Below are 23,866 nucleotides of genomic sequence, written 5' to 3'. Positions count from 1 at the left end.
AGGGCCTGTACTGTGCTGAAATGTTCTAATCCATCTAACCCACACATCTTTGGACTGTGGGAGGAAACCGGAGCACTCGGAGGAAACCCACACAAACACGGGGAGAAAGTGCAAACTCCACACAGACAGTGACCCAAACCAGGAATCGAACCCAGTTCCCTGGCATTTTGAGGCAGCAGTGCTAACCACTGTGCCACCGTGAGGTTCCGTCAAACCTACTCCCACCAAACTACTGAGCATCCAACTTCCTCCTTGACCCCAATTTGTTATTTTGTTAAGTTTTCTCACTTAACTTACTGCCCCTTGCCTTCAAATCTGCTATAATCAACCTTCTGTTCAAACTAATAGCCTCATCTCCAACTTCTCTTTCCTTTCCAAAGTCCTTGAACATGCTGCTGCCTCCCAAGTAATACTAGCTGGTGAGATATCCCGACAGGGGAACTGCAGCACAGAACCAGCTCCCTCCCACCCAGCCAGCTCATCTGATCAGAGCTGGTAAAAGCCTGGTCTTCCAATCTCTCTCTTCCCTCACAATGCTGCCAAATATGCTATTTCCAGGATTTTCTGTTTTTAATTCCAAATGGTTTGCAAATTTGGTATCATTATTTAACTCCAAAATGACCTTCATTTCTTTCTGGCTTCGCTCTTTCCCGTCTCAGTTATCACATCCTGCCCTATCACCCTTTGAGATAAAATGCATTTCCATAATTCTTTGCATTGGCAGCCATGGCCTCAGTTGCTGAGACACTTTGCTCTGGAGTCCATCCTAATTCCCTCCACCTTTCTCTCCTGTTCAATAGGATACTTAAAACCTGTCTCTTTGGTCAATCTTTTGTTATCTATCCCAATGTCCCTTTACCTGCCAGTGTCCAACCATGTTGCTAACACTTCCGTGAAACACTTGCAATATTTTACTACGTAAAAGGGATACTATAAATCCAAGTTGTTGTTATCGAGGTGTTTCCTTCACTACCATCTATCCCGAACAAATTGTCCTAATTGCTGTTGATTCTTAAGTTGGTAAATACAATAATATTAGCTGACCCTGCAATTTCTGATTGGATCAGTATTCAGAGTATTGGGTAAGCAGAGGTCCTGTTCCACTCCAGACTTTGAGGTCCAAGCCCTCTGCTGTAACTTGTTTCCTCGTTTCCTTCCTTGTAAACATTACAGGATATTGGAAACCAGTAAAAGTATTTTGGGACTCTTTTTGTACATGAGCATTACAGAAATGCATATCATATGGTTCATTGCTTTTTAATTTTCTTAATACTGCTTTGACATAAACGTCAAAAGGTGAGCAATATTTTATTTCAATGCCAGGACTTTTTTCACCGTGACAAAAAGGTCCATGAAGGGTAGGAGGATGCTGGGGGCTGGGGGGTGCGGTGGAATGGTGGTGGTAGTGGTGCACAGTAGCTAGCACTGCTGCCTCACAGTGTCAGGGGCCCGGGTTCAATTCCAACCTTGGGTGACTGCCTGTGTGCTCATTCGAGGCCATTTGAGTCGGCACTGACTCTCCGAATGAGCACACAGGCAGTCACCATTCCCCCACTTTCCACCCCCGCGCTCCCCCGACTGTGATGGAATACTGCCCACTTGCCTGGGCGACGACAGCTCTAACAGCACTCAAGAAGTTTGACATCATCCAGGAGAAACCAGCCCACTTATTGGCATCCCATTCACTACCTCCAACACACCACGCACAGTGACAGCAGTATACCATCTACAAGGTACCTTGCAGCAACTCATCAAGGTTTCTTTGACAGTATCTTCTAAACACATGACCTCTATCACCTTGGAGAAGGGTAAGCACATGTAAATGAACATCATCTGAAAGTTGTTCTCCAAATCTCACACCATCCTGACTTTGGAACTATGATAACCAATCCCTTCATGGTCACTGGGTCAAAATCCCCTCCTTAAAAATACTGTGGGTGTCCCAGTACCGCATGGACTACAGCCCACCACCACCTTCTCAAGGACAATTAGGGAAGTAATAAAACTACTGATGTAACCAGTGACACCCATTCCCCATGAAAAAATCTTAAAAATTGTTAGTACTTAAATAAAACATAAACATACTTTTACTGCATTTCAGGAACTGCCAACTAGCTAAGTGCTATTGACAAGACAGTGGTAGAATAGAGGTGTAAGCAAATATCACATTTGGTATTGGCAGATGTTAACTTAGTTTAAAAAGTTACTTCATAATTGGGTTATAACATCCAACACAGCCACATTAAATTATGAGTTTCTTTCAACAAATTATGAGCATGTTTTTTGAGACGTCACCTGTTGCCCAAAAAACTACACTGCCTGGTACTTTTGCCCCAGTCACAATAAAAACTATACATAATACCCACCACATTTTCTTATACATGCAAGGCCCATTGGTGGTAAGCAGCTTCAGAAGATTCTACACCAAATAGCTAATGGCTACATAACTGGCTCTTCAAACTCATTTCCCCATTCAGGGAGAATAAACTGAAACTAGAACAACCATTTTCATAAAGTGTATATCTTTTGTTTGTTTAATGCAGCATTAGCCATTTTTACTCAATGCCACTGAAAGCACAAAATACAAACACATTCCAGGTCAATGCAAGCAAAATTTCTCTTTGGTGCAGGATTTGAAACCTTGAGAGAAGATCACCCGCATACATCTTTGGAAGGGAAGAAGCTTCATTGTTTGCCACATGTTAATACAAACTTTGTGCATTTGAGAATTGCAAATTAATAGATCATATCCATATTACAATCATTCTGAAAATTTTTACATTTTTCCTACATCTGCTTTCTTGCTAGGATTGAAAATGGCTAAACGTTTTTTAAAAAATTGAGGGGTTTTTTTTCGATACTGGGTGGGACTTATCAGCCATTCATGCTGGTGTGATCTTCAGTTTCAACCGAACACACACCCCTGCCAGAATCGGGTGGATTCAATGGGAAATCCCATTGGCAGTGGTGGGGCCAGATCCCACCACCGGCCAATGGCAGGCTGCCTCCCACCACCAAGAATGACACCATAGGGAGGCCAGACAATTCCACCCAATTTTTTTTTGCCCTAATATGCCGACCATGAATAAGCACAAAACAGCTTAAAACAACTCCTCCTTTGAAAATTATAACCTATTTATTGAACAGTCCTTAGGTTTGTAACAATGAGAAACTGCATATTTATTTATCAGGTGGATTTCTCCAGATGTTAGAGCATGTATCAAATGCATGGCAAAGCTCTGGGACATATAAATTGTAATCATTTATTTATCAACAACATTTGTTACATATGGTTGCATGTTTCAAACCTTATGACATAGTTTATCACTAAAATCAAGACTTTGATGATAAAAACTGTTAGTCAGGTCTGAATGACATGGTCATTATTTTCTAACTTTGATTCCACACTGGGCTACAAGTGAGTAAAAGTATATGGGACAGTACAAACAGGAAACTTTGACCTAATATTACTGTGCAGGTAGTCCTATTTCATTGCCATAACTTTAAAGTCATAAAAGCATTGCGGCACAAAATGAAGCCATTCAGCCCATCAAAGCACTCTGAAGAACAACGCAGGCAGTCCCATTCTCCCATTCTATTATCCCCATTATACTGCAAGTTAATTGCACTCAAATGCCCATCCAATTCCTTTTGAAAGTATTTATCATCTTTACTTCCACTACCCTTGTAAGCAATGACTTCCAGGTCATTAACATGTACCGTCTAAAAAAACTTTTTCTCACACCATTACCCAACAACACCCCCTCCCCAACCCAACTCCCACCCTCCCCAGACCCCCAGGTCTCTTGACAGAAATGTTGCAGGAACCCTACTGGCCAGTGTACATGTATTTTCCATGGCACTTTTGGTGAAGTTATAGCAAGAGTGAGAACAGTTCCGAGGAAATTCTCAGCTTATTATTCCAGTTTATTATGAGAACAATATAAATACATGATATCTCAACAGATACAATTTCAGTGATGTGAAATAGATGCCACAAAATAAAAGCACATTTAAGTAACAAGGTGACACTGAACACATTTTATTGTTCTATGGAATAGTAAATGAAAGACCATGGTAGAACAATAAAAACATTCATTAAGAATAACAGCGATTTTTGTTTCAATTGATTCCAAGCTGAAATTAAGTTAGGCACATTATTGGACATCGGTCAGGTTTGTACAGCTCATTGCTTTATCTTTCTTAAAATATCTGGATGAAAAAACAGACAAGAGACATTAAAGGATCCATCTTTCAGGAAGAGTATCTGTTTAATACATGCCATTGACATTTTATCAAACATTGTGCACATTTAGATCCATTTAGATACATTTTTAAAAATCTCAAGTAAAGTAATAAACTTAATTACATGAAAGTACTCGCTGAAGAATCAACTTGGTTCCCTCAATGGCTTATTGGCCTAGAAGAGCAGAAATAGATAGGGAGGATAAATGTGTAGCTTGACTCATTGCATAGGTGGAAGAGCTTCAGATTCTTGAGTTTTGGAACCAATCCTGCGGCAGGAAGCATTTCTTTACAAGGGACATGTTGCACCTCAATGCAACTGGGACTTTGCAGTGGGATTCACTGGTGCTGTTGGGGAGAGTTTAAACTAACTCGACAAGAAGGTGACACCAAAATATAGGAATCATAGAGAAGTAGAAAAGAGGAATACAGGGAGTGTAGTGGATAGGAGCAGAAGGGCCTGTGAAAGGAAGTTGGGGTTAGAGAATGTGGAAATGTTTCCAAAATCTTCCAATCCAGATACTTAGGAGGTGCCAAAGGCCTGGGAAAGTGGCAAATGTGAAATTCTTATTCAAGAAAGAATGCAAGAAGATTTCCAGAATCTACAGCAATAGACTCTCGTCTAGTTTAACATCGGTGATAAGGCTCTAAAACAATAATCAGGAGAAAAAAATCTACAGACACTTGCAGAGATTTGAGTTAATTGAGGAGATCCATCATAGATTGGTAAAAGGCACGCCATGCTTGAATAATCAAATTCAATTATTTCATGAAGAGAAGGTTGATGAAGGATCTGTAATATATGTTGTCTGCATGAATTCTAAAAATAGTTTGATAAAATACCATGTAAGAAGGTTAGTGAACAAAACTAAGGTTCATGGAATAGGGAGGTTGGTGTCAGCTTGGGCAAAATAAATTGGCTTAAGTACAAAATACAGTGAGTGATAAATTGTTATTTTTCAGACTGTAGGATGGCATGGTGGCACTGTTGTCTCAAAGCGCCAGGGATTCAGATTAGATTTCCACCTGGGTCACTGTCTCAGTGGAGTTTGCATGGGTTTCCTCTGGGTGTTTCGATTTCCTCCCACAGTCCAAAGACGTGCTGGTTAGGTGCATTGGCTATGCTAAATTTTCCCTTAGTGTACCTGAACAGGCACTAGAGTATGGCAACTAAGAGATTTTCACAGCAACTTCATTGCAGTGTTAATGTAAGTCTACTTGTGATTACAAATAGACTTTGTCAATAAAAGCTAAATAAAACTTTGCTATTTTGTGGTGTTCCTGAAGGGTTAGTGTTAAGATTACTGACTTTTTCATACATATAAATGACTTGGATGGCAGAATTGTGATGGGATTTGTGGTTTGCAGAGTCTGATCCCATCAGTAGAATCATACCCCACCCCGACTTCACCAGTGCCTGCCTGGCAACCCTCCACTCCACACATGGTGAGGACAGTATCCATTGATGCATCCTCTCATTTGGCTACAGGCCCAACACTGGCCACTGTGTCTATTGTGCTGCTGGGGCTAAAGTACTGCAAAACCCTCCAATTGATTTGCAGCTCTTGGATGTGGGATCTCATTCCTGAAAAGGAATGGAGACCTGGTTCATTAGCTGCATGTCAGGCCTGAAATCTGGCCGAGGATCCCACAAATGGTCAACATGAGGTTGTCCTGGCTTCTCAACCTTACATTAGGCCCACCACTGCTCTGACAAAATTCAGCCAATTGAAAGAGTGATTAGCAAAGATTTAAGAACTTGGGTTTCATCAATAGACAAAAGAAAGGGAGTTCTGATGAATCTTTATAAAGGTCAGGCCACAACTATAATACTGTAGCCAGTTTTGGTCACCCCACTTTAGAAGGGATGTGAGAGTCCTTGAGAGGATGCAGAGGAGATTTCCTAGAATGGTTCCAGAATGAGGGACTTTAGCCAAAAGGTTAGGCTGGAGCAGCAGAATTGTTCACCTTGGAGCGAAGGGAAGATTTAATAAAGATGTACAAAATTTGACAGGTTTAGATAATTTAGACAGAGAAAATCTATTCCCATTAGCCAACTGCACAAAAATTAAAAGGACAGAGATTTATGGCTTGGGGCAAGAGATGCAGCGCCACTTTACGCTCTTCTGCACTTCCGCTAAAACTTGGAGAGATTGGGGGTAGGTGAGTCAGTGCTGGGAAGGCCACTCACTGGGTTTTACTTGCCAACCCCATTTTCAAACCTGCCAGCAAAATGCAACCTGGCGTGATTTAGTGGCCATGTTGACTGTAGATGAAAATCCCAAAATTTCTGCTAAATCTCCCCTTCCCCTACGTTTTCAAAAAAATGAAAACCAGTTGAGATGATCACACTAGCACAGATAAGTATAGGTCCCGGGTGGCGAGGGACATGCCTGGGTATTTCCCTGGCACTCTCGTACTTCCAGGACACCCTCTGGGAAGCTCTATTGCAGGATTTCCCTTTATCAGTAGCAGTTGGGAAAGGTTGTCCTCCGTGGGGATCTCGATGTCTGTGAGGAGGATGTCTTTTAATTAAATTGGAGTACCCTTAAAATAATGGTGCCCTGATCTCAGGATTCTCCATGCTGCTGGCTTAAGCCCAGCCCCTCCAGCTGACTGCATGAATCTCACTTCACCTTTGTGAGTGCTGTTCAATGCTGCGAGAAAGCCAATTGTGCAGCCTGCGAGTTTCACGTGAACCAATGCTCTTGTGCATTTTTGGGAAGATTCCAGCCTACAACTCTATAATGTGGCACCATATTTAATTGGCCAGTAAAGTTGTATCTATAATCTATACTAAACGGGCTGAATTAAACAATTCTGAATGGTGGGGATGATTTGTTTGTATCCCCGGTCCGCAGAGTGGAACAGAAATCAGCTAACTCTCATTAGCTAGAACAAATTGATGTTGGCTGCTATGTTCTTTCAAGTGACAATTTTGTACTGGATTATTCTCCCTAAAGGTTTACCTATCCCTGCCATTAGGTTGCTTGACTTACAGTTTCTCTTTTAGACCAGGGTTGTAATATTTACTGCCAATGCTGTGCATGTACGTTTGTACTGTGGCTGCCAACTTTATAGGTGGCACATGTCCAGATGCCATCTACACAGGGGGCAATGTGTGACATGAATCCAAATTATTTACTTTCCAGAACTATGCAGCATGCACCAACATAACACAATTGTCAGTACATTGCAAAAGTATACATTTTTTCTATTCATTCTTATGAGCATAGCTGGCTGGGCCAGCACTTATTGCCCATCCTGTTCTCCCTGTGTCTGCATGGGTTTCCTCTGGGTGCACTGGTTTCCTTCCACAGTCCAAAGATGTGCAGGTTAGGTTGATTGGCCATGGTAAATTGCCCATTGTGTCAGGGGGACTAGCAGGGCAAATGCGTGGGGTGAGAGGATTGGGTCTGGGTGGGATTGGGGTTGGTGCAGGCTCGATGGGCTGAATGGCCTCCTTCTGCACTATAGGGATTCTATGATTCTATCCCTAACTGTCCTCCATTTCAGAGGGCTTTTGAGAGTCAACCACATTGCTGTGGATCTGAAGTCATTTTCGGCCAGACTGGGTAAGGGTGGCAGATTTCCTTCCCTAAAGGACATTAGTGAACCAGATCGACAATGGTCATCGCTAGACTTTTAATTCTAGATTGTTTAGCTCTGCAACATCATTAATTTATTGATCCTTCTTAAACTGAAGGGGTTTGAGAATGTGACAGAATATGCAAATATTTTAAGGCAAAATCCTGCCCCTTCACTAAACCATGTGAATTAATGAGCTCAGTACATGGTTGCACAGACCGTTGAGCATCATGTTTTCAGGGTGCTTATGAATAGTGAAACAAGCATCATTAAACTAAGTTGAAGTATAGGCATTCAATAATGATTCTGGATTGTCTCTCTCACCCCTGGTAAAACACTAACATTTTCTCTGTGTGTCAATAAAACGCTTGTGAACTAGATATTCTGAGCAGCCTACCAGCTAAGTGATGCGTGGGATCCATGCTAAGAGCAAACTGCAATAATGGAGTTAGAAAACAAAATGAGTTAGTGGTGCGCTGGGTAAACTGATGTGTGCACATCATTGGATTTCTGAGCATTCAGAGACCAGTGCGCATATATCAGTGGCCATCTTGCATGGCTATACTGCACTGGCAGAAGAGACAGTGGGCAAAATTTTATAGCTCACCCCACCCATCAATAGGCTGAGCGAGCCTGTAAAATCGCACAAGAGCCAAGAAATCAACATCATGCCAATTTTTCGGCTATTGCGATTTTACAAGAGCCTGATTTCCGGCAAGGTCAGCCTCTCACCGATAATGAGCGCGAGACTGAGTAGTTTATTCAAATGTATTTAAATGAGGACTTACATGTGTTTAGTGAGCCTGGCATTCAATCGTCCAGGCTTACTTGCCCTTATGGCCTCACTAGGAGAGGTTCTCTCCAGTGAGGAAAACACCTGCTCCTCATGAATGGGGAACAGCCTTATTGGCCTCGCCAGTGGGACCGGAGGCCATTGAGGCCCCTAGGGAGGGGGTGCACCCTGGGCAGTGCCAGCCTGGCATCTGCCCAGCAGACATTTGGCATTGTAGTTGCGATAGAATCAGGGAAGGGAGGGCCTGATCGGTCTGGGCGCAGGGAGGTGGTGGGGGGGATCTGCACATGCGCAGTCATTCCCTCTGCAGGCTGGCTGGCAAATGAAGCCCACTCACTGCCTGCAGCAGTGCGAAACGGGCTACACCATTTTTTCAGTGACTAAGTTCGTAAGATTGGGTGTGAAAACTCACCCAAAAAACAGACCAGGGACTCTCTCATTTTCACACTGGCTGGACACTTAGAGTCAATCTCGTAAAATTCCACCCAGTGTATTTATATCCTCGTGCCTTCAAACCCCACTTCTTTTCTAAGGAAGATTGGAAGATTAAGACCAGAACTCGCACTATTTTTCTTCCCTCAACAATCTAGAGTGGGTGTTTTTCCAGTTTCAGTACTGCCAAACATTTTATCACGTTCTCTTTATTTCCTTTTATCCTACCTAATCTCATTATTACTTCCTCCCTTACTAATAACATTGGCAGCATCCTGGAGTTTAGTGATAACAAATGCAAAGTACTCATTAAAGTACCTCAGCCATGCTCTCTGCGTGCACAGGATTTTTTTTTAGTTCCATAAATGGCCCCGTGGGTTTCTTCAAATCTTTTTAAGCTTGTAAACTATCAGGAACAACTTTAAAAGGCATCTGTAATGTCAGTAATTATGTTACTCAATTGAATTAGTTTTATCTTTAATCATACGGAAAACGGGTAGGATTTATTTACCATCTGTTTCTTCTAATAGGCAGCTATAAATCTTACCGTAACATTTCTGATCAAGCTCTGTAATTTTGGAACTACAACATCCGCCAAGCTCCACCACGTCCTCCAGAATTTTGCTCAAAATACATGAAGTCCTGAGGGAAAAAAAAATGTTTCACAGCCATGTTGGCAATACATTCATCAATCTGTTGCTGGTAAACATCAAAAATGTTTCCTATGTATTATAAGGATCTTAGTCACCAAATTTGTGGTCGAAATTCTCAGAAGATTTGGACTTGGATATACAGGGTACATGGGAACCTTGGTTCTAAAAACAGAGGTATATGGCATGTGAGTTTAGCTAAACCTTTATGAAATGTGAATCAGACCCCAGATGGACTATTGTGGCCAATTCTGAATGGCATAGAAGTCCTTGATACTTTGGAGGAGATAGAGAAAATATTTACCAGAATTTTCAACAGTGTAATGGCATTGATAATTTTTCCCCATTTTGTTTCCAGTGGTATTAGAGTCAGTAACCAAAATATATTAAGGGAAAAGATTTGTAGAGCTATGGAGAATGAGCAAGTAAGGCTAATTGAATAGCACTTTCAAACAGCTAACAAAGAGACAATGGGCCGAATGTTCTCCTTGCATTGTATAATTCCTTGATTCTATTATGTTCTATGTAACTCCTGTTGGGATCAGCTGTGGAGTCACTGCTTTGCTAACTGTCTACAACTGAGGGGATTTCAAATCGTTGGAATGTAGTCAAGACGAAGTGGCAATTGTTGCATGAACATCTGCATATTTTGGTGCTTTCAATATCGCAGTTATGAAGTGCACATTTATTACGAGCCAAAAGTGAGTTAGCTGCCAAATAGGGTGGAATTCTCTTGTTTTGAGACATGTACCGTGGCGGGGGTGGAAATGTAGAGTGTTTCCTGCTGTGGCAGCTAGTGATAGAACGTGCCTCTGTGTGTGAGATCTCTTTTTCTCTTCCTGCCTCAACCTTATTAATTATGGAGCCAGGTGTTTCACACCATATTCAGTGACAGGGTAGGTTGACTGGCACATAGTTCATCATCGTATCTGGGTAGGATATTGAAAAGGCACCCAACATCACTGACACTATTGAAGAAAGAAGGTGGACCATCTGTAAAGAAAATGGATCATAGGGAGCACTCTTTGAACAGAAGAGGGACCTCCTGCAAACAAAGATGGATCTCCAGGAATATTCTGAAGCTGGAAGATGGGCCCTTCTCAGGACACCAAATCTAAATGGTCCACCTGTGGGTGCTCCCTCTGACCCACTGGAGGTAGTCCCAGGTATTGTTCAGATGAGTCCAATATCTCCACACCACATTATCCCAAACATGTTTCTCGCAGGCGTGATTTCCCGCCAGCGTTCCAGAGAATCTGGCATGGGCAGGTTGGACATTCACTGCATTCCATTAATGAGATGCAAATGAGGTTCACACCAGCCTCCAGTGGATTTTCCAACCTGGCCTTGGCAGGCACCAGAAGACCCTGCTGTAAATTTACACCAGCATGAAACTGATTTCTGGGCCTCCCGCAATGTTCTCCCACCATGACCACCATCAAACCTAAGGGTGGGGGCTTGAGAGAATTCTGTCCATTAGTGTAAGCAACTTCACTGACATCAAGAATACCCATTAGAATTATGCTAAAAGCCATACTAGTTGTTCAAATACGATTTTGTATTTTTGCAGAAGTGCTTCCAATTTTACTATGCACCAGTGAACGACTCAGCAGCTGCTTAAATTGCCTTCAAAACACAGCACAACCTAGGAGGAAAGACCTCTGTTCAGAACTATGACAAGGGTCCATGTTAGTTTGCCATTGTTGGCTGCTGGTTAATTTCCAGGGATTGTTTGATGTCTATTATTGAGAATGTAACAATCAAGGCAGATAAAGGGGAACAATAGATATCGTGTATTTGGCTTTCCAAAAGTCATTTGATAAAATGCCACACAAAAGGTTACCACACTAGATGGGGGCTAATATATAGCATGGATAGGAAACAAACAGGAAACAGTCACAATATATTGAGTCATTTGCAGGTTGGCAAATTGTAATTAGTGCCACAAGAATTCAGGCTGGGGCCTCACCTATTTACAATCCATATTAATAATTAGGTGAGGGGACCAAATTTAACTAAATTTCCTGATAATTCAAAGTTAGGGAGGAAAGCAGGTTGTGAGGAGAACACAGTGATTTTGCAAATATAGATGTGAAGTGCTGGGCAACATTTGGCAAATGAAGCATGAGAGAAAATGGGAGGTTATCCACCTTAGTGGGAAGAATAGCAAAACAGAATATTATTTAAATGGAGAGAAACTGCAGAATTCAGCAGTACAGAGATCTGGGTAGCCTGGTACATCAATCACAGAACGTTAGCATGCAGTTACTGCAAATAATTAGGAAGGCAAATGGAATGTTGGCCTTTATTGCAACGGAATGTAGCGTAAAAGTAGAGAAGTCTTGTTACATCACAACAGAGAATTGCTAAGACTACACATGGATTTCATGATTTAGGAAGGAAATACTTGCCTTGGAGGCAGTTTAGAGAAGGCTCACTAGGTTGATTCCTGTGATGTAGGTGTATTCTCGTGAAGAAAGGTTGAGCAGGTTGGGCCTATATTCATTGGGAATTTAAAAGAATGTGAGATTGAACTTAATTAAATCATACAAGATTTTGAGGAGGCTTGACAGGGTAAATATTGAATGAGGCTTCCAGTCGTGGGGGATATCTAGAACCAGAGATGGCACAGTCTCAGAATGAAGGATCTCCCATTTAACATTGGGATGAGGGGGGTTTTCTTCTCTCAGAGAAGAATCTTTTAATTCACTAGCCAGAGAGCAATGAAAGCTGAGTCATTGAATATATTTGACATTGAGTTAACAACATTTTTGACCTATGATAGAGTCAAAGGTTACAGGAGTAGACAAAAAGAATGGAATTAAGTTCACAATCAGATCAGCCATCGCCTTATTAAATGGTGGAGCAAACTCAAGGAGCCATATGGCCTATTCTTGCTCTCAGATCTTATCTTTTTATTCTAAATCAGGCATGTTCATTTTGTCTAAAGAGCAAGATGTTTGTGTTGATGTGGTTGTTAGATAGCTACTAGATAGTTTGACTTCAGTTAAATCAGAAAAAGCTGGACATGGTGCTCCTCAAGGATGGTGTGGGCAAAGGCTTCCTGAGGACAGGAGGACGATGCTTTCCTGATTCCTGTAGTTAATCACGAGAAGTGGTCAAAAGCGAAAATGACTTCTAAAACAGCTTCCCTTTAAACAATTACCTTGCCTTTAAAGAAAGGATCCTGTAAAAAGTTATTGTTGTTTACAATCAGAAGATATCATGCAAAGTTTGAAGAAATTAAGTGAGACCTGGCGGCATAATGTCACACATATGACTGTGACCAAAGATTCACCCTTCTTTACGCCATCCTGAAACTTCCTCTGAAATATAAAGTAGCGGCTTTGGAATTGAAACCCAGAGGATCTACAAATTCCTGCCACCACACAAGTGAAAACTCCAATTCCTGCTGTGTCCAGTCCAAGGAATTTTCGAGCCCTAATCTTTGAACAGTGGAAAAATTTGACATTGCTTTTGATCCCTGTGTCCCTCCCTCCCAATAATTTTTTTTTTATTACTTACCACCAGTAAACATGCTCCAAGAAGTACAGCCTTTATTTTCACATCCAAATCCATTGGAAACTGTATTCCAAAGTTATCAGTATCTGTGAGGTATTCTCGAATAAGCCCTCCCCACTGCTTTGATATCTTTCCAACAATGCTGCTTTCATCCAGACTTACAACCTATTAAAAATAGATCAGAGTAGAAAACACTATTTTGATCAAAGCTAAGTAAATTAGGTTACATTATCTTTTTTCTTCAGCTGACTTTCAACTCGTCAATTTAAGTAAAAAGGATGAACAGATTGCTAGTAATCCCACACGTGATTCCTTTTCCCAGTTCAGGACAAGTCACTTAGAAATCAAGGTCGCTAATCTAATAATGTTCTACCATTTTCACTCAATGGGCAGGATTTTCTGGCTGTTTCCATGGGCAGGACCTTCTGGGCCCATCAATGGTTAACCAACCCCCCCCAAACGGGTTCCATGGCAGTGTTGTCGCGAACAACAGAAAATTCCGTTAACAGCAGTGGGACCAGAAGGGATGGAGTGAGTGAGTGGGCAAGTGAGGGGCTGGGGTGGTTGTTCATGACAGCTGATATCATGATTTTCATTTAGCACATGGGTCAGCGTAGTTCTTAACACTAGGTATGCAACAATACAACCTTTTCCTCCTTCCCAATCAGCCTGGATAGAAGACCATCCAATATGAATCATGTGGCTGAAGTAAACAGAAACCAGGAACAGGAGTGAGTCATTCCACCCTTCAAGCCTGCTCCACTTTAATGTACTTGTGGGGCACATGCTAATGTAAAAAAATCAGTCTCACCTCAACCAAGTACAACATGGTCTTTGACACACTCTTGAGGCACAACCTACCCTTCTCCTTTCCACCATACTCAAATTATCCCAAAAATGAACAGAACAGCATTGAAAGGAAAAATTACCAAGAACCATAACCCAGACAGGCAAATGCAACAACTACAATTAAACGATGGATAACAATCTCCTAATTTCTAATAATACAATGAATCCCAGAGATCATAAAGAATGGAATTGCTTTAACCCAAGCAAACATAGGCTAAGACACTTTGAAGTGCTTGTAGCTAATGCACATGGCTATGTAAACGTAGAGTAGCTGTCTAAAATATATATTTATACGAAGAGTTGAGTATCCAGAAAGGGTTTTGGGCCTGACGACATCCTGGCTGTACTGCTGATGATTTGTGCTGTGGAATCAGCTGTGGTCCAAGCCAAACTGTTCTAGCGCAGCTACAGCATGGGCACATACCTGAAAAATTTCCAAATATATATCCCACCCACAAAAAGCAGGATACATTCAATCTGGTCAAGTACTGCCCAACCAGCCTACTCTCAATCTGTTTATCAATGAACCACTTGGCCCCAACCCCAGTACAGCTTTTGTCCAAGAGCTGAATTCTGGAGATGAGATGAGAGTGATTACACTTGACATCAAGAAGCCAGAGTACAATTGAAATCATTGGGCATTAGGCAAAAAACTGTACACTGGTTGGAGTCATACCTGGCACAAAGGAAGGTAGTTGTGGTTGTTGGAAGTCAATCATCACAGTCCCAGGACATCTCTGCAGGAGTTCCTCAGGATAGTGTCCTAAGCCCAACCACCTTCAACTGCTTCATCAATGACCTTCCCTCCAACATAAAGTCAAATGCACGATGTTAAAGGATGATTGTACAACAGTTACATTCTCAACTACCTGGACAAGTGGTCAGTAACATTTATGCCACCTATGAGCCAGGCAATAACCATTTCCAAAGCAAGAGATTCTATCATCTCACCTTGACATTCAAATTCCCATCACTGACTCTCCCAGCAACAACACTCTGGTGATCAATATCGCCAGAAACTTAAATGAACTAGCCATATAAACACTGTGGTTACAAGAGCGGGTCAGATGCGGCATATTATGCAGTGAGTAACTCATCTTCTGAGTCATCAAAGCCTGTCCACCATCTACAAGATGCATTGCAACAGCTCGCCAAGGTTTCTTGAAGAGTACCTGTCAAATCCAAAATTCTACTGCCTAGAACAAAGCAGCAGGCATAAGCTAACACCAGTGCTTGCAATTTCTCTCCAAGTCTCACACCATTCTGACTTGGAAATATATTGTTGTTTCCTTCATTGCTGCTAAATCAAAACACTGGTACTCCCTTCCTAACAGCATTGTTAAGGTATCAAAAATTATTGCTGAATCAAATGCATCTATTTCCACTCCTGTATTACTGCTACCTCTCTCCAAAGTCCATTATTGTGCCTCCACAGTGATTTTATATATTTCAGTCAACTCCAAATAGCTGTTCTAATAGTAAATAGCTATTCTAATAGTCCTTTGACTGACGTCCCACTGTTCCCCCCATTAACTTTAGCCAACGCAAAACACTGCTACCACAAGATCTCCTCATCATTTCCAAATCAAGTCCTGTCCTCACTGAGTTATGTTAACTCTTCTGTCCTTGCAAATTGCTATTCTATTGACCAAAAGCCTCCCACTTCAAAGCCCTTGAGTATGAGGTTGCCTCTCAAGTTTGTGCCCCTATTTCCCACAACTTCATTTGGTTCTCTCCAATTAAGTTCTATTCCTGCAACAATATGTCTGAATCAGTCACAAATGGCATCGTCTGTGTCAGTGGTGCATCATCCCTTTCTTCTCAACCCTTCTGCAGCCTTTGACACAGTCAAACACAACATTCCCGGCCACTGCCACACCCCTCTTGTCCAGTTCAGTGCACTGTCGTCACTTAGTTCCACCATGACTTTTCTGGACATAGTCAAAGCCCCAGAAGAAATGACTTCTGTTACTGCACTGTGACGTCTGGATTTCCCCAAGGATAGATTCATTCCTTTATTTAAATACTGCCATTTAACAAAATCATCAGAAGACATGACATCCAATTCTGCAAATATATTGACTGCATTCATATATACTGAGCAATTTTTTTAAAATATTTACGCTGTGTTGGCTCTGCCAAGAAAACCAGCATGCAGTTCCCCAGCTGTACAGCTGCTTTTTCTTGCCAGGTAATGCAGCCTAGAGTAGAAGAATGCTGTCGGTGTCTCTAATGCTGTAACACTCACAGGGCAGGGCTTAATAGATCTGGCACATTGTTGACCTTCCACCCCCCCACTCCACCCATTGCTGACCTTCCGCCCCAGCCTCACACCCCCAACACTTAAACGGGGAAATTCCCCCCTTCCCACCAATAAGGGAAACCTCCATCCCCCTTCCCACCCACCTCTTTGCTCTACACAAGCACCAAGGAACAGTCCCCCACATACACACCAGGGCAACCACTCTCCTTTCAAGCATCAGGGAACAGAAAAATAGAATCCCTATAGAACATAAAGTGGCCATTCAACCCACTGAGTCTGTGCCGACTCTCCAAAAGAGCATCCCACCCAGGCCTTCCCCTCCACTCCACCTCTGTAACCTCGTACATTTACCATAGCTAACCCACCTAACCTGCACATCTCTGGACTGTGGGAGAAAACCCATTGGGACACAGGGAGAATGTGCAAATTTCACACAGCCACCCAAGACCGGAATCAAACTTGGGTCCCTGCTGCTGTGAGGCAACAGTGCTAATCACTGTGCTACCATGTCACCCCTCTTCCTCCCACCACTCAGAAGCACTGGGGCAACTGCCCTCTCCACGTATAAGGGGAAACCCCACTCTTGTCCATGGAGCTCCCTAGAGCAGCCCGCTTGGCACTGCACCCTGGCAGAGCCACATAAGGGAGAAGGGCCAGGGGCCATGCCATTCACCCCCAGTGGTTTCACTTCGACTGCTTCACACTTTAAAATAACTTGTAAACCTCGAAGGTGGGGGATATCTTCATGCATGTAACCATATCGTGGGGAAGCCTGCCAATCACTTACAATTTATTAAAATGTACTGAAATTAGGTCGCCACTTCTTTGTTAAACTCTCGCAAGATCTTATGTCCACTTTGCCATATGATCATGATGAACACGCGTGCAAAATCACCTGACAGATTCTGCCAGAATTCTCCTGAAAAAGGAAATCGAAGCGCCCAACATGCAGGAAAACTAGAGTCATTCTTTCTGGGTTTTTTTTAAGCGTACTTGCGGGAGCGAATCTCAGACACACTGAACACTGCACAGTGCCTCAGTGGAATTCACTCTGAAAAGTGGGAGACAGGACCTATCCCCACCCAAGAGGCTGGCAGCATAGGCTTGAGCGGTCCACTGCGCATGCACCAATCTATCAGAGCAAAGATCAGCACAACTGCAGCGGCCCCCCATTGTTGGCCACCCAATCACTGAACAGCCCCGCACACCCCCCGCAACCCCTCAAATCACTGGTCTCCTGAACCTTCCGGACTCAGTCCTGATGTTGGCCCCATCCCCCCACCTCCAGCCAACTCATACTCCCTATCCCTCGAAGGTCCCGCACCCCACCTCCACCCAATAATCAGCCCTGACACCTCGCCAGTAGTACCAACGCCTCCCCCCCCACCCTGATGGCCAGCCCCAATAGCTGTCACTCCCTCCCTCACTGATCCTCTGGCAGAGTAGTGGCAGGATCCCCTCCCACGCCCCAATCACCCCCAATGGGTCCTCCAAGTACCCAGTGGGTAGTGTCAAGGTGCCTGGTGGCAGTTTGCCCTTTGGCAGTGCCAGATTGGCAATGCCCAAGGGACAGTGCCTCCTTAACCCCAACCTCCCTGGCGGGTTGGGGGGGGTGGTTCAATGGCATCTGTTCCCTCCAGTAGGGTCATTAGTGTTCCCCATTAGTGGGAGCAATTGTAAGTGGCACTGGAGGGAACCATAAGAACATAAGAAATAGGAGCAGGAGTAGGCCATCTAGTCCTTCAAGCCTGCCCCGCCATTCAATAAGATCATGCCTGATCTGAAGTGGATCAGTTCCACTTTCCTGCTTTCTCCCGATAACCCTTAATTCCCTTGTCTGTCAAAAACCTATCTACCTGCGACTTAAATATATTCAGCGAGGTAGCCTCCACCACTTCAACAGGCAGAGAATTCCAGAGATTCACCACCCTTTGAGTGAAGAAGTTCGTCCTCAACTCTGATCTAAACTGCCCTCCCCTCCTTATCTTGAGACTGTGTCTTCTAGTCCTGCTATCCTTTCTAAGCGGGAAAAATCTCTCTACCTCTACCCTATCCATCCCCTCCATTATTTTATACGACTCTATAAGATCCACCCTCATCCTTCTAAACTCCAATGAGTACAGACCCAGTCTATTTAGTCTGTCTTCATAGTCCAACCCCCTCATCTCCGGTATCAGCCTAGTGAACCTCCTCTGCACTCCCTCCAAGGCCAATATATCCTTTCGCAAGTGCAGCGACCAAAACTGCACACAGTACTCCAGCTGCGGCCTCACCAGTACCCTGTACACTTGCAGCATGACTTCCCTACTTTTATATTCTATCCCCCTCACTATAAAGGCCAACATTCCATTCGCCTTCTTGATCACCTGCTGCTCCTGCAGACTGGGTTTTTGGGACTCGTGCACAAGGACCCCCAGGTCCCTCTGCACCGTAGCATGCTGCAGCTTTTCACCTTTTAAATAATAATCCATCCTACTATTATTTCTGCCAAAGTGGATAACCTCACTTGCTAACATTACACTCCATCTGCCAGGTCCTCGCCCACTCGCTCAGCCTATCCAGATCCCTCTGCAGACTTTCCACACCCTCCACGCAATTTGCTTTTCCACTCATCTTGGTGTCATCAGCAAATTTCGTCACCCTACACTCAACCTCCTCCTCCAGACCATCTATATAAATGGTAAATAGTTGAGGCTCCAGCACCAATCCCTGCGGCACTCCACTAGTCACCAACCACCAATCAGAATGGCACCCATTGATACCAACTCTCTGCTTCCTATTAGACAGCCAATCCTCTATCCATGCTAACATCTTACCCCCAACTCCGTGCACCCTAACCTTCTGTAGCAACCTTTCATGAGGCACCTTATCAAACGCCTTTTGGAAATCTAAAAGCACCACATCCACCTGTTCCCTTCTGTCTACTGCATTAGTCACATCCTCATAGAAATCCAATAAATTTGTCAAACACGACTTCCCCCTAATGAATCCGTGCTGCGTCTGCTCGATCAAACCATTCTTTTCTGGGTGCCTTGCTATTTCTTCTTTGATGACGGATTCTAGCATTTTACCAACTACAGACGTTAAACTAACCGGCCTATAATTCCCTGCCTTTTTTCTGCTGCCTTTTTTAAACAGCGGCGTAACATTAGCCGTTTTCCAATCTTCCGGCACTTCCCCGGAATCCAGCAAATTTTGGTAAATAATTACTAAGGCATCCACTATCACCTCTGCCATTTCTTTCAGAACCTTGGGATACATTCCATCTGGTCCTGGGGACTTGTCCACCTTCAGTCCCATTAGTCTATCAAGCACGACCTCTCTAGTGACAGTAATCGCATTCAGGTCCTCCACTCCTACCATCCTTCTATTTTAAGATCCAGCAAACTATTCGTGTCCTCCTCCGTGAAGACCAAGACAAAAAACGTTTTTAAAGCCTCAGCCATTCCCTCATCTCCCACCGCTAAATCCCCCCTCTCATCCTCTAAGGGTCCAACATTCACTCTAGCCAGCCTTCTCTTCTTTATATATTTGTAAAAACCATGCCCAACGGTGCAGAGGGGATGCTAGTGGGCCTGTAGAATACTGCTGATTTTAATATGATACATCAGCTCCACACCAATTTCTGGCGCGAAACCGATGACGCTCAAAAATGTAACCTATGAGGGGTCCGGGTGCCCAGTGTGAATCCCACAAAATGGCTGCTGCTAATGTCTCCCACTGCATTATTCGAACAGCACAGGAGGCTGGGAGAATCCCAACCATTGCCTCTGAGCTGACCGATCATGTTACGACAGCAGTTACATATCAGAAGTATATAATTGGCTGTTCATCACTATAAGACACCCTGAGGTAAAGAAGGAGATGTATAAATGAAAACTCTTCCTTCCCATTTAACTTAAACATTCAAAGATTATCTCTAGGCAAAATTTTATGAAATATCAGCCATCTTTAAGATATAAACCTAGAAATCTCTGATATTCAATTTAGAGGTTGTATTAACTGAAATATTTCACGAACTTTGTCTATACTTTTAATGCAGAAGTTAATCTGGCTTTGCATACATGTTGCATACATGTTGCATACATGCTTCGACTAAAACACAAGACAATTGAAGGACATCCAGGAGTGTTGACATTTATTCACTTACGTGGACATCAACAAACTGTTAGTGGTAAAGAGATAACCTTACATGTTATCCAATTAAATAAGTGATACTTGTCCTCCATATCTATGGGAAGTAGAAAGGAAGAGGTGGTGGGGAGGAGGGCCAGTGTATGTTTGCTGCCAGGAAATGCAGAATGCCAGTGATGGAATTTCCTGTATTGTTTCCCACTCACCCAATCAGATTGAGAAACTGGCCATCTGCAAGGCAGGAAAGCCAACAACAGATGGCCATAGTCAGGAATTTCTGAAACAGTCCCTGGCAATTAAGGAAATCAGGAGCTGCAGAGGGCAGGAATGCTTGGTGGGTAGCAGCAAGGAAGAAGGGAGGAAGTGAGAAATCATGCCACAAGTTTTGCTCGAGGAACTGGGGGCAGGAGTGGGAGCCCTCCTGCTCCTCCTGGCCCACAAGCAGTGCTGTAAAAGCACTTACCTGCTGGATGTGGCAGCTCCTACTGCCTTTCAGCTACTGGGTTCCTCTTGCCCTGAGAAACTGACCCACAGCTGTTAAATTCAAATGATTCCACAAATCTGAGGAACTGAGCCTCAATAAGGTGTAATTACTGGCTGACTGCTCCAGAGTGAGTAACTCAGACATTCTCAATCCCACCTGAATTAAACTGGAAATAGGTATATCTATAACAGTATGGTATGAATTTTACATCAAAATAAAGTTAACCCTGATCCCTCACTCTGCCCAAATCATACCTGCCCATTGAGGGATTTAAAATTCTTCTTGTCACTTATATTAGCAGACATAAAAACAAGAGAAGGAAATAACATGTTGGAATGAAACTTTGACTGCATTGTATCTGCTTTTGTGCTAGTTGTCATTGAAAGTCACTAAAATATGTCCTTATTTTACTTACATCAAAGTTTACATCACCAAGACAACTGAATGCCAAGCAAGGACCTTTGACTTTCAACACAGTTTCATGTTTTTCATTCTGGATGCTGAATTTAGGTATAAAGGGATGCCATTCCTGGGTAACATAGCCAATAGTCTTTCCTGGTGGTGCCTGAATTTCCATCTGCAAAACAAGTATAATAACTAGATTAAACTGCTAACATATTTTTGAATATTAAAAGGCATTTAAAGAATAATGAGACACTATTTTTCAAGATTACAAAATAAATTGGAAAATAAAACAAAATCAATTCAATGTAAAAACCATTAAGTTTTTACCGGTCTTTAAGTATATGTTACTATCACATAATAGTTAAACAAGGTTTCAATACAAATGCACAATTCTTCTCACACCTCAAGCTGCTAATGTACTTTGCCCCAGTCACAATTTTACTCATCTCTCTATTCTAACATAATAATAATTTATCATTTCTGTGACCTTCTGTTTTTCAAAATTTCAAGCATGCCCTCCTACACAATCCTTCCTCCGCTGTGCTCATGATGCTGATGTCACACACAATCTCTTACTCTAATTCATTCTTTGCCAGAAACCACCAACCAAAGGAATTCTTACTTTCCCCCTCAATCTTTTTTTCTTCATGCAATGTACAGTCTTTTAAGCCAAGACTGTCAGCAGCTAACCATTCTCTTTTGATTTATTCCAAATCTCTATTTGTTTCCCTAATTTTCATAGTGTCCTAAAATAGACCTTATCTCTTTATTCTGGATTTTCAACATAAAGAAAACAGAATTTAATGCTCAACAAGGGACACGTAGGCCCACATATTTTCTAAGAAATGGGAAATAAATTAAAGATGTATCTGAAAAATGCATGCATTACCCCGTACATCCTGAATAATGTTTTTATTTATTTTTATGTGGTACAATTTTTGCATTCATCTATAACAAATGAGATTACAATATGCTCTAATCACAAATCTTATTGTTGAAAAACACTTCTTCATCACATATTCCATGATTGATATGAAAGTAATGAAGATCTGATCAAGGTTATCAAAGGTTCCACAGAATGGTAATTAATCTCTTAGGAAGAAGAATTCTATCAAATGTTGAGCATTCCCTTTAGTTGAACCATTGTTAGTCATAACTTTATGAAAATCCTCTAAATAATAAGTTCCATGCAATCTGTGTAGGTAACTTCATTGTGTTCAATGCATAACATTGCATTAAGTGCAAACACTCCATACCTTCATGCGAACAAACACAGAAAGTACACAAGGTTCTTCATTCTGTTAATTACTGGATTAATAATTATTAGTTTTCAGGTAATTTCATAAAAGATATTTCATAATTTCATGAAGGCACAAGTCAGAAGTGCAATGAAATACCCTCTAATTGCCTGCAGCTTCATCAACATTCAAGATGTTTACTCGCACTCAGAACAAAGTAGCCGACTTGATCAGTACCCCAGCCACCAGCTTAAATGTTCATTCCCTCCATCACCAATGAACAGTGGCAACAGTATACAAAATGATCTGCAGCTACTCAGGATGTTCCCCCTGTTGGCAATCTACAACTAGGGGGCACAGTTTCAAAATAATTCAATTTAAGTCAGAGATGAGGAGGCATCCCTTCTCTCAGAGAAGTTTGGTAGTTTTTGAAATTCTCTTCCCCAGAAAGCAGGGAAGGTTGGGCCATTGAATGCATTCAAGGCTGAGTTAGGCAAATTTTTGATCTAAAATCAAGTAAGAGTTATGGGGGTGCAGGCAGGAAATTGGGCTAAACCCAAAGTCAATTGATTTTACTGAACATTGGATGAGGTTAGATGGGCCTATTGGCCTACTCCTGATCCTTTTACTATGATTTGATATTACACTCTTTTCCACCAAGGATAGCAAAAACAACTACATGGGAATACTTCCAAGTTTTCTTCCAAGCCACACACCATCCTGACACGAAACTTCACCACCATTTATTCACTATTGCTGGTTCAAGATCCTTAAGACATTGCCCGGGCTCTTCTGGTCCCGCCAGAAGTCAAAGAATTTTTGGCTGGCCTGCCACATCCCCTGCGGTGGGGTCCTGAAAATCCTGACTTCCTTCCCAACAAAATGAGTCAAAATGCTGGCTTTCTTGGTGATGCTCACATGTCAGTAAAGAATAAAAAAAACTACCAATGTACTTGGAAGCTAGTTTTGCTATGTTGCCCAAAGAATGCAAATTATAAAGTCTTTGCTTAATGTCAATTTTCTTCCAAAATCCTCAAAATCTCAACCGTATTAAACTTCTTTCCCGTTACATTCTAACTCTCCTATCATATAGGCTAACATTCCATCAGCATTTTGATTTTTCGTTGTACCTGATTACTCACCTTTAGTGAGCTGTAAATCTCTTTAGACCCCCACTATTTTCAGCATTTTACCACTTAAACAATTCTCAGATATATCCTTTTTTGTGCAAAGTGGGATGGCATTCCACTTGTGTTGAAATTC

General features: G+C 42.4%; 1 protein-coding gene across 6 annotated transcripts in view; it reads right to left on the bottom strand.

Moving 5' to 3' along the window:
• LOC145348896 (phospholipid scramblase 1-like) overlaps positions 1-23,866 on the bottom strand; it is a 125,728-nt gene that overhangs the window by 29,561 nt on the left and 72,301 nt on the right. For 5 of the 6 annotated variants that reach the window (XM_080196946.1, XM_080196944.1, XM_080196947.1 and 2 more), the window contains 4 exons: positions 21,376-21,537; positions 13,234-13,395; positions 9,606-9,700; positions 3,796-4,212 (listed from right to left, as the gene is read on the bottom strand). In XM_080196946.1, coding sequence (XP_080053072.1) covers positions 9,641-9,700; positions 13,234-13,395; positions 21,376-21,537 — 384 coding nt within the window. In that variant the 3' untranslated portion in view covers positions 3,796-4,212; positions 9,606-9,640. Of the gene's footprint in view, positions 1-3,795; positions 4,213-9,605; positions 9,701-13,233; positions 13,396-21,375; positions 21,538-23,866 lie in introns of those variants that run through there. The other variant, XM_080196945.1, reaches the window with a different exon arrangement.

Source organism: Carcharhinus amblyrhynchos, chromosome 10 (genome assembly GCF_965287045.1).
Source record: "Carcharhinus amblyrhynchos chromosome 10, sCarAmb.v2.hapA, whole genome shotgun sequence".
NCBI lineage: Eukaryota > Metazoa > Chordata > Chondrichthyes > Carcharhiniformes > Carcharhinidae > Carcharhinus > Carcharhinus amblyrhynchos.
The sequence above is the reverse complement of the archived record's forward strand: the minus strand, read 5'-3'. Positions and strand labels throughout refer to the sequence as shown.